Here is a 15,005-nt window from a genome sequence, read left to right on the forward strand (position 1 = left end):
ATTTCCCACTGTAGCTTTTTAATTATTCACCACTCTGCTCATATCCTTTTTACAGTTCAAGAAACCATGTGGGCATTTATATTCACCACCATACAGATGCTGCATATTTATAACTCTTAATGTCGTTTTGGGAATTTACTCTGTTCATCATGCTCCCTACATGTGCAGTAATTGCTGTTTGATGAATCCTACAAATCCAAACAGCGCTGGATAAACCATTCTACAGAGCTGTGGAGACTTGAGACTTGGAGACCAAAAAAAATCACAAAACTGAGGACTTAAACTTCACTTGTCTGACTTCCTTGAGCCTGGACTTTAAAATTCCCCTATGTCCATGGAAGTTTTTTCTGGGTTTTATGACCTTGATCCTCCGAGATGTGGGTGATCAACAATAACTGTATGCTTTCAGAATATGTAATTTTTGTTCTTCTTAAAAAAACGTTGCCTCCAGTCTTTGTGGTTTGGTGACAAATGAAATAATCATTTTAACTAACACACCTAAATATTGATTTTATTGGAACTGGAATTATCAAAGAGTTGTCTGACCACTTCAACATTACAGCTTTTTGCCGTGGCGACCATTTTTGTATACAAAGTCCATTCCTCTTGAAATGGACATTTGGAGGAGTTTAAATGATGGGGCTAGGTATTGTGCTGTTTTAAATGAAACAAGCTAGAAACATAAAATTAAGATCATTCTTGGAAAATCAATCATTAGGATGGACTTGCCAGCCAGAGGCCAGAAATTGAAATGAGCTAGCTTTATTTTAATAAGAGCATTACCTGATACAGCTTGTAGTTGGCATGCTACAAGACTTCATAGATTAGATGTATTACCTGGGCGCTTTGCATAGACTTTGTTTGTCCTATTGAAATGTTTTTGTCCATGCCACTTGCTAAAACATATGGTTAGGATTAGTGTTGTGACTAAAGTTGAGAACATGACCGATCACAAGAACGTTCAAATGTTGTATGCTAAAAGAGATTAAACTTGGAGTTTACCTGCATCTTAATGGTTTCCTTGTTAGTTCAATAGTTTGTGTTTTTTCCTCCTCTCATCTCCTATCACAGGCATCATACACCAGATGAAGGGAGAGTATGACACTGCGCTAAAGTTCCACAAAGCCCACCTGTCCTTCGTCCAAGAACTTTGTGATTACGCTGCCCAGGGGAGGGCCTATGGCAACATGGGCAATGCCTACCATGCGCTTGGCATGTACGACCAAGCAGTCCAGTACCACAGACAAGAGCTGCAAATCTCTCTGGAGGTAAATTTTATGACCCTTTTCAAAAAACATGTGGACGATCGTGTGGAAAGCAGAATCACGATGTGTCTTTGTGTTATCAGGTGAACGATCGTCCATCTCAGGCATCCACGCACGGTAACCTTGCTGTGGCCTACCAAGCGCTGGGTGCTCACGACCGAGCTCTCCAGCACTACCTGCACCACCTGACCATTGCACGAGAGATGCGAGACACTCAAAGTGAAGCAAGAGCCTTAGGTAAACCTGTCAAGAGATAAATGCACTTGAGTTGAGTTGAATGAAACATGAAAAATATTGCGCACCGTTATTTTCTTTTGCAGCAAACTTGGGTAACTTTCACAGCTGGAGAGGTGAATATGCTCAGGCCTTGCCCTACTACCAACAGTACCTGGTTTTGGCGCCAGGTTTGCAGGACCTGGAAGCAGAAGGCAAAGTTTGCCATAACCTGGGTTATGCTCACTACTGTCTTGGACAGTACAGAGATGCTGTCAGGTCAGAGACTAAATAAATCTTACAAAACTGAACTTCATATAATGAAAATGACCCCGTTGGCCTTATTAAAATGTCGAAAAACATATGTTGTGTTTTCCATACATACATTCATCCATCCATCCACTACTCCTCCACATCGAAAGGAGCCAGCTGAGGAGGTTTGGGCATCTGACTTGAATGCCTTCAGGATGCTTCCTGGCCAAGGTTTTCAGGCATGTCTTACCAGGAGAAGGCTCTGGGGCTGTCCCATGACATGCTGGAGAGATTACATCTCTTGACTAGCCTGGAAAGTTCCCATATTCCCCAGATGAGCTGGAGGAGGTAGCTGGGGAGAGAGAGGTCTGGGCTTCTCTTCTTAGGCTACAACCCCCGCAACCAGGCCCAGCAGCAGAAAGTGGATGGACGGATGGATGGATGGATGGATGGATGTTAATGAGACTTTAATTTCTCAATTTAAGGATTAATGCTTTTATATTACATCGAAACAAGATGCACGATAAAAAACAAAAGTTTAACATTTTCCAGGTATTATGAACAGGATTTGGCCCTGGCTAAGGATCTCCAGGACAAATTAGCACAGGCAAAAGCCTACTGCAACCTTGGTCTGGCCCACAAAGCACTGGGGGAGTACAACAAAGCAGAGGAATGTCAGAGATATCTGCTTTCTTTAGCACAAGCCCTGGACAACACACAGGTCACCTGTTAATTATGTTTTCATTTCATAAACCTTGAAATTCTGTCTTTTGCACAAAAAGAGGTTGTTAATCAGTATCTGTGTGATTATATTTGTCAGCAGGCAGTTTTCAGGGCCTTTGGGAATCTCGGTGATGTGTGCGTGTGCCGGGGTGATTTTCCAGGAGCTGTGAAGTTCTACCAGCAGCAATTAACCTTGGCTCAGAAGGTCAACGATCAGAAGATGGAGGCTGACGCCTATTCAGCACTTGGTTCAGTTCACAGGTGATAAACTGGTTAACCAGTGTGTCAACCACACACAAACAGTGCATGTAAAAAATGAACAAATGAATGTGCTGTATTGTTTTAAAACCTAAGTTTAGTAATATAGCCATTCCTGTTTATTGGAGGCAGTTGAAAGTTTGTAGAGCTAAAATATTAACTTACCAGATCAAGCTGCAGAGATTGTGCTTCACAAAAGCAGAAATTTACCTGCTAATTAATGCTTACATAAAAGAAACAAAAATCTGCACAATATTATTACTATGTACTTTTCAAGTGATGTTAAATATTGTTGTGTTATGATCATTTTATCTGCTAAACTATAATCAAATATGAATAATTAATATATTGGGGAAAGCTCAGCTGAGTTTATAGAGGCAAAAGGGACATCGGTTAGAGAATGTATTTATTTACCTTTATAAAGCCACTTGCTTGTAGACCATTTTTTTTGTAATGCCTGCTATTTACTTTGGAGTTACAAAGAATCCACAATAGTTCCCTCTGTCCTTCCCAAAAACTGTACCTTTTTGCATACTGGGCACAGCTGGAAAACTAATTATTAATTTAAACTGTATCTTTCAATAAAGCATATCTTTTAGTATTAACTTATTATTAAGTTATTAACAAAGAGAAGTAACATATAAGCATCCATCCTTAGCAACAGACTGGCTCTAAAAATAATAAACCACATGAAATATCATACTATACAAAGGACACCAGGTTTTGGCTATAACTAATGTGTGACTTTCGTACGCTTGTTTCATGATGGTCGTAACTGAAGTATGACTTGCTCTAGTTCCCTTGATTCATCTTAATTCAGTGTTCTTGCACTTTTTCCCACCTAGGTTTCTCTGCCAGCTGGATACGGCCTTGTCGTTCCACAGCCAGGAGTTGACCATCCGAAAGGATCTAGGTGATCAGCAGGGGGAGTGCCGTGCTCTTGGCCACCTAGCAGCTGTTCATATGGCCTTGGGAGACTATGCTACAACTTTCCAGTGTTATGAGACCCAGCTGGGCCTGGCACAGGGGCTCAGGGATGCCCGTTTGGAGGCACAGGTCCATGGAAACATGGGCATCACCAAGATAAACATGGGATTGTTTGAGGAAGCTATTGGTTATTTTGAGCAGCAGCTGGCCATGCTGCAGCAGCTAAGTGGAACTGAGAGCATGCTAGACAGAGGCAGGGCCTATGGGAACCTGGCAGACTGCTATGATGTTTTGGGAGATTATGAGGAGGCTATACAGTATTATGAGAAGTATCTGGCAGTGGGTCAGAGTCTCAATCATGTCCAGGACCAAGAGAAAGCCTACAGAGGACTTGGCAATGCGCACAGGTAGGTGAAACTAAAATCAAATTGAGAACAGTTTTAGTTCAAAGTTAAACCACAAGGTTACTCCAACAACAGGTTATGGCTCAGACGATACCCTTCTATACATGCATTTGATAAATTTAATACAGGGCACACTATTAGGGTACTGTGCATCTGCAAGCCACTTTGCAAACCACCTCCAAACCAGCTCTTCTTTTCTTGCTGTATCTTCCTGTTACTGATGCTTGCACTGTTCCAGTCAGAAATAAAAAAGCATTATATGTGATTTAAATAAAAATTCTGTTTCTACAAACGTACAAGGAGATTGCACTTGCTGTCCTGATACACAGTGTTGTATGAGGGGGCTCATGAGGAGATGGAGAGTCTAAGTCTGCCATGACCCATAAATCCTAATTGGCCAAATTCATTTGAAATGAGCAAGGCTGAAATAATCTATAGTGCGTTTAATTTAAATATCACTATCAATTCATTTCAGAACTTAATTTTATAATTTCCTGTCTTGTATTTTTTTGTGTGTGTGTTTCTATTATTGAAATAAAATTTGCATTCAAATTTTAAAATGATTCTCCATAGACCAACTGCTTCTCTTCCTTCTTTCCTTCTCAGCTAACTCTAGTAAGAGGACAAATAAAATTAGGAAATTTTTCAGGGTTTTGAAGTCTCCCTGGATTTCCCACTAAATGTAGAAATAAATTCAAACCTACAGTGCTGCAGACTTCTGTTTACATCAGCGTAAAAATGTATGTTGTGTTCATTTATGTTCTATCCTATTAGTTAGGATACACCTTTCTAATACAGAATAGCATTCATGCAAGAGTTTTAAATGAGCATTTCTTGCCACAAGCATTTTATACACATTTTAATTAGAGTCATAATAAGAATAAATACAGTCAGAACTCTGCAGCGTATTAAAAGCAAAAAGCCTTTTTTCAGACACATAGCCCACGGTGGGCAACTCTCATATGATACAACATAAGTAATGCTCACTGACAGAAGAACAAGGCTTACCATTGGGTTTACTTTATCCAGCTGTTGCTCCTTCTGTCTGGAGTGTGAATGAAATGGTAATGTAGAGTACAGATTTAGAACAAACCTTCGTAGACTTTCATTCTCTAGTTTTTCTCTGAGTAGATGTAAAGAGAAAAATGTTCTGTTAATATGGACCAACTTGTCTTCTTTTCTTTAAATGTTGCAGAAACAACAAAAACAGGAGGCATGCTTTCAAGAACAAGAAAAGTGCAGAAAAAAATGCATTATCATACCAGGTCTTTTTTCCCTCCCCTTTTTGTTCTCCTCCCTCTCCTACTTCAGGTCCATGGGTAGTCTCCAGCAAGCACTGGTGTGTTTTGAGAAGAGGTTGGTAGTAGCTCATGAGCTAGGTGGTGAAGGAGAAGGTAAGGCTCAGGCTTATGGGGAGCTGGGCACCTTACATAGCCAGCTGGGCAACTATGAGCAGGCCCTCTCTTGTCTGGAGCACCAGCTTAACATTGCACGCATAGCAGGGGTAAGTTTTCACCAGCAAAATGTTCTTGTTTCTGTTTCATATTTTGTTTTGCCCTGCTGAATATGATAATTAATATGGCGGGGGGGGGGTATATTAAAAACACATAATGCCCATAGAATGAGGTAAACTCTGTTTGAACTATCAGGATAAATCCCTGGAGGCAGAGGCAAGCAATGCACTTGGAGGTGTCTATCAGTTGATGGCAGACAACGAGACAGCTCTACAGGTCTGTATCACATTCATCATTGTATGTGCAGAGGATAGCCCCCCTTGTTATGAAATGTCTTTAATTATACTGATTAACAGGGAAAACAGAATTTATCAGTTGTCAAGCCTCTCCTCTAAGCAACCTAATTTTTCCTGCTGTAGTGGCACCAAAGGGCTTTGGATATAGCAGAACAGACTGGATGTGTCAGGGGCCAGGGTCGAGCCTATGGCAACTTGGGACTAACCTACGAAGCTCTAGGGAAGTACGAACGGGCAGTAGTCTTCCAGGAGCAACACCTGAGTGTTGCAGCACAGACCAATGACCTGATAGCAAAGACTATGGCCTATGGAAGCCTGGGGAGGACACATCATGCACTGCAAAACTACGCGCAGGCTGTAATGTACCTACAGGAGGGTAAGACATTAGCTACAACAATTAATAGTGAGCATGATGATATTGCAGTTGCTGTGTTTATGTATGAAAGTTTAAAAAGAACAAACCCCTGGGATCCAAAGATACTGGGTATAGAGGCATGGCAGCTTTGATTCACAGCTGTCCCAAGCAATCAGTGTCATTATATCTCCATTATACCATTTTTCTTGCTTCCAGAAGTATTATTTATAACAGTATAACTTCAGACAAGTATTGCTTGTTTGATGTTCAAATAGTTTAACATTTTAACTTTTATTGGATGTTGCACTGCCTCTATTAAGAGATATAAAATAATATTAATGAAAATGAATTAAAATAGAGAGCAGAGATAACTCTGTATGTAAATAACTCTAAGGGCCTAGTCCTCACAGTCAGTCAGAAACGCCTATGCTTCCCACTTTTTTTTCCACTCACTTTCATGCTCATGCTTTTACTCTTGTATATGTTTAGAGGCCACTAGAAATAGGTGTAAATGTGCAAATGATAGTTGATTTCAACATAACCTAAAATAAGTCTTCACTAACCCTAAGTTGCTCTTTTCTATAAGATTAAATAAGCACAACTGCTTAAAATTAAGGTGGAAATATCACAGCACTGCATGTAAATAACAGACCGTGTAAGACCTCTTGGACAGTGTGAAGTAAGCCATTGGTTTCTATATTTGATTTTTAAAGCATAAAGTGAACACCATAAGCAGGTGGAGCAGGCCCCACCAGCGTCCCTTGACCGCATGGGGGAGGGAGGCGTCCCCCATGCCGTTCCAGAGGTCAACGCGTGGGAAGGACCCGGTCAACCCGAGCCGGAAATTTCAACTTTATTCTCAAAATGATCAATAATTTTTTATTTTTCTTAATGAGGCCCTAATACTCCTTCATACATTTGAGATCATAAAAATGGTGGTCGTGATTTTCAGAAATAACTCTCTAGTGTTCCCACAATGGCTGATGGTGTGATTTTCATTGGTTGGTAATATATAGAAGTAACATTGATAAGTGTGTTATTTGTCCAAAACTACTTTTTAACTGATAGTCTAGTATGACGGGAAGAAACGTGATGCACTGAGGACACTTAGAGAGCTGTCACTACTAAACGTCATAGGACTTATAAAGAAAATAGGTCCTGGGAGCATGAAAATTGCTGCCTATGGACACAGCCCCCAATGCTCAGTCCAATTAAGTTACCCACTTTTCTGGTGGATGACAAATCTTAATTGATTAATTGCTCTGTTGCCTTGCTAGATTCAACAACACACTGACAGGGTAGTGATAAAATTAGTTACAATCATAGGGTTTAACATATTCCATTAATACTAACAGTAGTCTTTACAGAGTTGTAAAACTTTAATTTAAAGGAAATTTGTGGGGTCTGTGTACCCATCTTTTGTGGTCTTGGGTGTATATTTTAAGGAGACAGAATTATTGGGATCATTATTATTATTATCAGACCAATTGACACTGATTTTCAGTCCAGTTCTTGTCTAATTTGAGATAGTTTTTTCCATATTTCCCTTCCTTAAGAATTGCCTCTTGATAGTTAGCATCCTACCAAAGATAGACTTCCTATATCCCAGACTTGGGAAACTCCCTTGGTGTGTTAAGCAAAGGGTCGGGAAGAATAGATGAAAAAAGTGGAACAGAAAAATCAATGAGAATAATATTTTTTTTAAAGCCAAGATACTATACAAGAGTGATTTGTGCCATGTACAACTGGTTGCCATATACAGTAAAATACACTAGAAGAGATGTCACAGAGATTTTTTTATTTTATCTATTAAACTGCAGTTAGAGTGATAATATACACATATATATTTTAGCAGGTATTTATTTTGTGTGAGCATTGTACAGTCAGCTGCCGGAATGAAGGACCTATGAAAGCAATAGTTCATCGAGGTCCAGTTTTCTCAAAAGTTTTTAACACACACTGGACACCATGCTAAAACATACCAGGTTTTTGGCTATTAGCTCTTTGGGAATCACCTTGTTGATGCAAAATTAATATTTTATGTCTGTCAAACTGTGCTATATTTTACTTTTTCATATATTCAACTAATGAAACTGGAACTAACTGTGTGTTTTTTGCAGCAACTGCTTTTTTTTCTCATATATGTAGACACAACACTGGTTAATCTCTTTTTTATGCTTGAATGATGTATGTTTATGAACAAGTACTTACTTTTGTTAATGTGTGGGTATTAATGATTGTTGCTGTCTGTGTTCATTAGGGACTAGGTCTGTCTTTTTTGTGGGTTACAACCAGAAACTGCGAGGAAAGCCACAAACTGAAAGATAGAAATTTTTTCTTACTGCCATCTTATATTAAGTACATTATAAATACATGATTGTGAGTGCTGAAGTGCTTATTAATAGTTTGATAAACGGGACACAAAAAGGCCCAAGCCAGGAGTTTTATTATCTGGCCTTAACTAAGTGTGACTATTGTTTAAACCTGACCAATTAATTTTCTTTTCTCTAATGCTAATCCACGTAATTTTACTTAAACCTAACCAAGTCTGTCTACCACCAAGCAAAAAAATATGTAGTTTTGCTTCCTAACCTAACCAGCAGCAAGAGAAAACATAACTCAAAAGTCAAAATAATGCCAGCATTCAACATTTGTGTCCAGGAACAGAAAACAATTGAGAAATTTTTGTGCAGAAACACTGTTCACTAGACTAAATTTCAAAGCTTTGAGAACAACAAGAAACAGTTATATAGCATACTGTTTGATACCAACATCTGAATCAAAAGCAGCAGGATAGGAGTTTTTGATCTAAACTTTTCCACTGTGTTCAAAAGGACTATACATTTTTGACATGTATCCACAAACTTGTGATGAAAAGCGAGCAAAAATTTAGTCACCATTTTCCCCCTGCAGTCGTACAGAGACCATGTAGGGAGGCTCTGGCTCTTAGCACATACTTTGATCTACGTGTGAGTATCTTCTTTAAAGTCGGAGTTGTTTAAGACTGAGAACATTGCGAGGTGTTTTTGAAATCCTCAAGAAGCATGAAAGGTATTTATGAGTCTGACACAGGCTAATACAGGATCAGTGCTCAGCTGTGTACCCTAGAGTGTGGTTTCCTTCAGGCAGGTTGTTGTCGATAATCCTGTTTGATTTAACTACATCTCTAACTAGACTTCTCTTTGGAACACATATTTGTGTCTCATCAACCTTGTTGAAAATAATCCCATTTTGATCTCTTTCCTATTAAAAAGACATGCGCACATTAAAAGGCTGATAAAATTAAAATACAGTCTAATTGTAATGGATCTTAAAATGAGTGACTGGGTTAATTTATGAACTCATCCAGGCTTCATCAAGCCTCTAAGACAGAGTCATGGTTTGTCACTTGGCTCACAGATCCTCTGGATTTTAATTGATCATTAGCTCGACAAGCAAAAAGAATTTCAGAGTTGAGGTTAGGACAGAGTAAAAAAAAAAAATCACTTGTGTGTCTCCAATTAACTTTCCCAACCAATACTCACACAGACCATCACTGGCCCAGACAGAGACAAACAGGCACGGAAGCGTGACGAAAACTTGATATTTGATGAGCTTCTGCACAATCTGAGAGCCTAATGAGAACTAAATACAACTTGCTATGACTGCCTGCGCCTTCGCAGCAGGAGTAGATGAAACATATCTGAGATGAAGGAGAAGATTTCAAGACTTTTGAATTGAATTTGAATCAGCTGCATAAAAAAACAAGGGTGAAGAAAGACAAAAGAAACAGTGGGAGAAAAGGAATGGCAAATGTGAGTGCTGCTGGCTGAGTCAGTAAGAATTCACTTCAGTACAGCAACAGTTGTCACAAGCGTCAAAGTGCCAGGACTTTGGAAGAGATGATTTTCGTGTCAGCCTCTTGGAACTAGCGTCTGATCTCTTCTGCTGTCTGTTTCCCTAGGTCTGCGTCTGGCAGAGCAGTTAGGTCGGAGAGAAGATGAAGCAAAGATACGCCATCGCCTGGGCCTGTCTCTTTGGGCCAGTGGAAACCTGGAGGAATCACAGCACCAGGTGTGTATGTGTATGCATTTATGCATGTATTCTCAACTGCAAAGATGCAATTTGTGTGTGTGCATTTAAGATTTAAGAGAAACATTGTTAAATCTTGTGAAACCTCAAGGAACCATTTTCTACCTTGCCATCTGAAAATAGGCACCGTGAGCACAGGGTAGATCCAACTGAAAAAGCAAATTGTCAATTACAATTTATGAACCATAAAGCAAACCCTTCTATAATGTCTTTATAGACTCAAACCATTATGGGAGCAATAGGAACCATATTTTACAAATTAACTTACTTGTCTCACAGCATGAAGTTACTGGTTTGAACCTGCTAGGTAGCTGGTGCCTTTCTGTGTGGAGTTTGCATGTTTTCCTTGTGCCCGTGTGGGTTCTCTCTGGGTGATCTTGCTTCCTTCCATAACCCAAAGACATATGTATTAAATTGATTGGTGACTCTAAATTGGCCATATATGTGAATGTGAGTGTGAATGGGTGTACCCCTCTTTTTGTTCTATAAATAATTAAAGATACAGCCGGTGATTTTTTTAGATTATTTAATAGAAAAAGGGATATCGTACTCATAAATATACATAGAATAATGTGCAATTATATCTTCCACATTATGCCATTATGCCTCCAAATTATGCCAGCTAATGTTAGCCACGAGTGTTTTTAAAGTCATGCTTTCCCTCAGACAAACAGTTGAGTTACATTCTCACATCATATGAGAGTTTATTCACCAAGTGTTAGAGTCCAGCGTTAGAGCCACTTCAAAGAAAAGTTTTACTAATGCCTAACAGTAACTAACAGGCTAACAGAGAGCTTTGGTTTTTCCTCATTATTCTTTGTTTCCCAGCTTTGTTTGCATAAGTGAGAAATCCAGTGTAGAAGTGTAGAATACTGCTTAAGACTGTTTTAATCTATGACAGATAATAATTTTCTCTACTGCATTACTATGTCTTATTAATATCTGGTATTATTGTCGAATTTGCATAGTTTTTATTATATAAACTTTTAAAAGATATTAAATGACTGTCAGTGTCAGGTTTGCTGTACGGCAGGCAGGTTTTGGACACAAACACGGGATTCTGAAGATAAGACATAAACTCAAAAGGCTGCTTTATTGCTGAACTTAAGAAATTTAAAATACATAACACAAATCTGAGGGAGAGAGGCAAAATGGGCGAGGGAGTTACAGTCTGAGTACACACAGTAATGGGTTAAAGAAGTAAATAAATGACCCTTTGTATAAATACTCAGCTAGAAGTAAGAGAATGCTACCTAACTAAATGCATTCTATCAAAATGGAATATGTGAGTGACATTTTTAATATAGGACTACCTATGATTATAATTTGGTTATTTCATCACTCAGACAACCCAGACCATGGATCGCACAGAGCACACAGCTTGAGGGAGAACATGACTAAAGACAAGGGGAGACATACAATTAATACACAGGCTGTTGATTAGGGGAAATGGAGACACATGGGAACGCAGCTGAACTGAATCTGACTAATGAGGAAGGGGAGGCAAAACTAAACATAATGCACATGGGACAACGGACTATTAAATGAAACAGGAAGTAACAAACACTGAGACCCAGACTAAAATATATGAACTTGACAGAACTGTCAGGGTTCTGTCAGGGACACGACTGTAGAGACAGAGCGTTAAAGAGGGAGAGAAGAATGACTTCCAGGAGACGCTGAGAACAAGACAGAGATGAAACTAGGACACGAAAGGGAATTAACATAATTAAACAAGAAACCATTAACTAGGAAAATAAATAAAACTCAGAGGCACTAGGAAAGTAGAGCATAAACAGAAGCTTATGGAACTCAAACAGAAGTCTTATCTTAACCCAAAATAAACCTAAAGACCAAGAGAAGGAGAACTGAACTATAATAGAAAGATAATCAAAACAAGAAAACCGCAAAACATTCTGAAAACGCAAAAACCATGTGCCAGCAACCAGGAACCATGACAGTTAATATAATTTAAAACTAACACCGCCTTCAGTTCTTCATGGTAATGGTGCCAAATCAGATTTTGTCATTTAACACTAAAGACAATTTTTTTAAACAATTTAATGTTTATTTCTTAGTTTCTTTCTATTTCAGGAAAACAAAGTAAATTATTATTATTTGGTGGGAATAACTGGAACTGCAAGTTAAGCAACAAGGAAAAGAGAAGAGAGTTACAGTCTGTGTAGACACAGTAACAGGTTAAAAAATTGATTATTAAAAATTGATAAATATAACATAACTAAATGCATTCTATCAAAATGGAATATATCTGTGATGTTTTGAATATAAGACTACCTATGAATACAATCTGTGACTGTGTGTCATTTGTTTTTCTTGCTGTATTGTTATTGTAAGGTTCTGAATGTATTAAAACTAACATAATGACAAACATTAAACATATCATAACATAATCTTCATTTAAAACTGTTTTAAAAAAACTATGCTGTAAATAAAATGAAAGCAAAAACTGAAAATATTTTTTTAGCTATTAGAAAATGCACAATTATAATAACTTTGCTTCTCCGTTTCATGGTGAAAAGTGAGCCAAAACACTCCCAACTCTTGCTGTGTGTATATACTGCCACCCAGTGGCCAGCACTGTACCTATATGCTCAAACAGGTTTGAAATAAAGCCTGGCCATTTAGATCACACAGTACACAAAAAATAAATACAAAAGTTGTTAACGAATAGCAAATGCAGGTGATTTACAACAAACCATGGAGACACATTAAAAGGTGTGAAGAGTATAAAAATGTCTTCACAGTCTAAATCCAGTTGAACACTGGAACAATGGATGGTTTGTATATTTGTGGATTGGTACTCATTGCAATGTATGTTTATTTGCTATTTGTTCCAGTTATACAAAGCATCTATGCTATTTGAGGCAATTCGTCATGAGATGCAGCACAGTATGGATTACAAGCTCTCCCTGTTTGATCTGCAAACCAGTTCGTACCAGGCTCTCCAGAGAGTCCTCGTCAGCTTAGGTGACAGAACTGGCCTCTTGACCTGTTGTGTTGTTTCTTTGTGGCATAAATTACTGTACATCACTTTGTATGTTAGCTGTTCTCATTTTTGCACCTTATACATTGGTCTCTGTTAATAAGGCGCAAATTATCACCTAATGTCTGATAGTTGTATTTCTTTATCAATGCTACCAGAATAAAGAGTCTGCTCTTTCAGATCTGCTCCTTTTTAACTCACAGCTCCACATGTTCCTATTCTTTCAGGCCGGCACGATGAGGCACTAGCTATAGCTGAGCGAGGGCGCACACGTGCCTTTGCTGATCTCCTAGTGGAACGCCAGAAAGGAAGTCAGCAAGCAGCGAGCACTGACCCTTACATCCCGGTCACCATAGAACACATCCTGGAAACAGTCAACAGTCAGAGGGCCATGGTTCTCTACTATTCTCTGGCAGAAGGCTTTCTGTACAGCTGGCTAATATCTCCAGGCACAGGTTCACTGCCACGCTTACACAAACTTAAGCTGATCGGTTTTATAAAATTACTGAAGATGCTTTTTTCATTCAGATTCAGAGTCGTAGGCTGACAAAGTTGCCTTTAGGAACATGGAACATCACCTTTCTGGTTGGGAAGGAGCCTGAGGCTGCTCCCTTTAGCTATCTCCATCTCACCCTATTCCTACCATCATCTTCTATACTCAGACCTCTTACGTGACAATATTAAACCTCTCCAGTGATCTACCTCTGTGGTCTTCCTGGCAGCTCCATCTTCAAAGTCATTTATCCAATATATCCACTATTCCTCCTGTTCACATGTCCAACCATTCCAACCTTCCCTCTCTCCAAACTGCTCAACCTGAGCTGTCTCTCTGATGTACTCATTTGTAATGTTGTCCATCCTGGTCACTACCAGTTAAAATCTTAACATCTTAAATTCTGTCAGCTTGACCTCTGCCCCATGTCTTTTTGTAAGTGCTACTGTCTGCAAGCCATACATTATAGCAGGCCTCACTATCCTCCTATAAAGCTTTTCTTTCTGCCTGACACACATCTCCAGCCACTCCATCCTGCCTCCATCCTGTCTTTTTCACTAATATTGTACACTGTCCGTTACTTTGGATGGTTTAGCCCAGGTATTTAAACTCACTTACTTTCATTATCTCTACTTCTTGTGTGTTCACCTTTCCACCTGTCTAACTCTCATTCACACACACATTCTGCCGTGCTTCTACTGACTTTCAGCCCTCTTCTCTTCCAGTGCAAATTTTGACTTCTCCAGGCTCTCTTCCACCTGTTCCCTCGTCTCACTACAGATCACAATGTTATCCAAACGTCATAATCCATGGAGACTCCTGCCTGACAGAGAGCCGGTCCCTGATGTAATCCCACCCTTGCCTTGAATCTCACTTTCTTTATATGCAGTGGTGTAAAAAAAATGTAAAAGACTTATTGACAGTTATTGCAAATGCAGTTGTTGCTGCTGAGGGTGGCTCAAACAGTTATTAAATTAGAGGCAATCACTTTTTTCACACAGGACCATGTAGGTTTGGATTTTTTTTCCCCCTTAATAATAAACACCTCCATTAGCAAACTGTATTTTGCATTTACTTGTGTTATCTTTGTGTAATATTTAAATATGTTTGATGATCTGAAACATTTAAATGTGACAAACATACAAAAGAAATAAGAAATCAGGAAGGGGGCAAACACTTTTTTGCATCACTGTATGTCCTGCACCAGCATCGCACACTTCTTTGCCACTTCTTCAGGAATCCTCATAATCTTGTGTCTGGTTAAAAAAAAAAATCCCCGGCTCTCTCTCT

The 15,005-nt window shown here is 39.0% G+C and overlaps 1 protein-coding gene across 6 annotated transcripts in view; it reads left to right on the forward strand.

Moving 5' to 3' along the window:
• Positions 1–15,005, forward strand: part of ttc28 (tetratricopeptide repeat domain 28) — a 152,902-nt gene that overhangs the window by 121,579 nt on the left and 16,318 nt on the right. For 4 of the 6 annotated variants that reach the window (XM_084935948.1, XM_084935944.1, XM_084935946.1 and 1 more), the window contains 12 exons: positions 1,072–1,268; positions 1,349–1,502; positions 1,586–1,757; positions 2,283–2,451; positions 2,551–2,714; positions 3,557–4,045; positions 5,354–5,546; positions 5,692–5,772; positions 5,916–6,168; positions 10,091–10,200; positions 13,077–13,206; positions 13,450–13,677. In XM_084935948.1, coding sequence (XP_084792074.1) covers positions 1,072–1,268; positions 1,349–1,502; positions 1,586–1,757; positions 2,283–2,451; positions 2,551–2,714; positions 3,557–4,045; positions 5,354–5,546; positions 5,692–5,772; positions 5,916–6,168; positions 10,091–10,200; positions 13,077–13,206; positions 13,450–13,677 — 2,340 coding nt within the window. The remainder of the gene's footprint in view (positions 1–1,071; positions 1,269–1,348; positions 1,503–1,585; positions 1,758–2,282; positions 2,452–2,550; positions 2,715–3,556; positions 4,046–5,353; positions 5,547–5,691; positions 5,773–5,915; positions 6,169–10,090; positions 10,201–13,076; positions 13,207–13,449; positions 13,678–15,005) is intronic. The other 2 variants (XM_084935945.1, XM_084935947.1) reach the window with 1 other exon arrangement.

The sequence above is a fragment of the Perissodus microlepis genome, chromosome 7 (genome assembly GCF_051167445.1).
Source record: "Perissodus microlepis isolate ML-2025 ecotype Zambia chromosome 7, ASM5116744v1, whole genome shotgun sequence".
NCBI classification, from domain to species: domain Eukaryota; kingdom Metazoa; phylum Chordata; class Actinopteri; order Cichliformes; family Cichlidae; genus Perissodus; species Perissodus microlepis.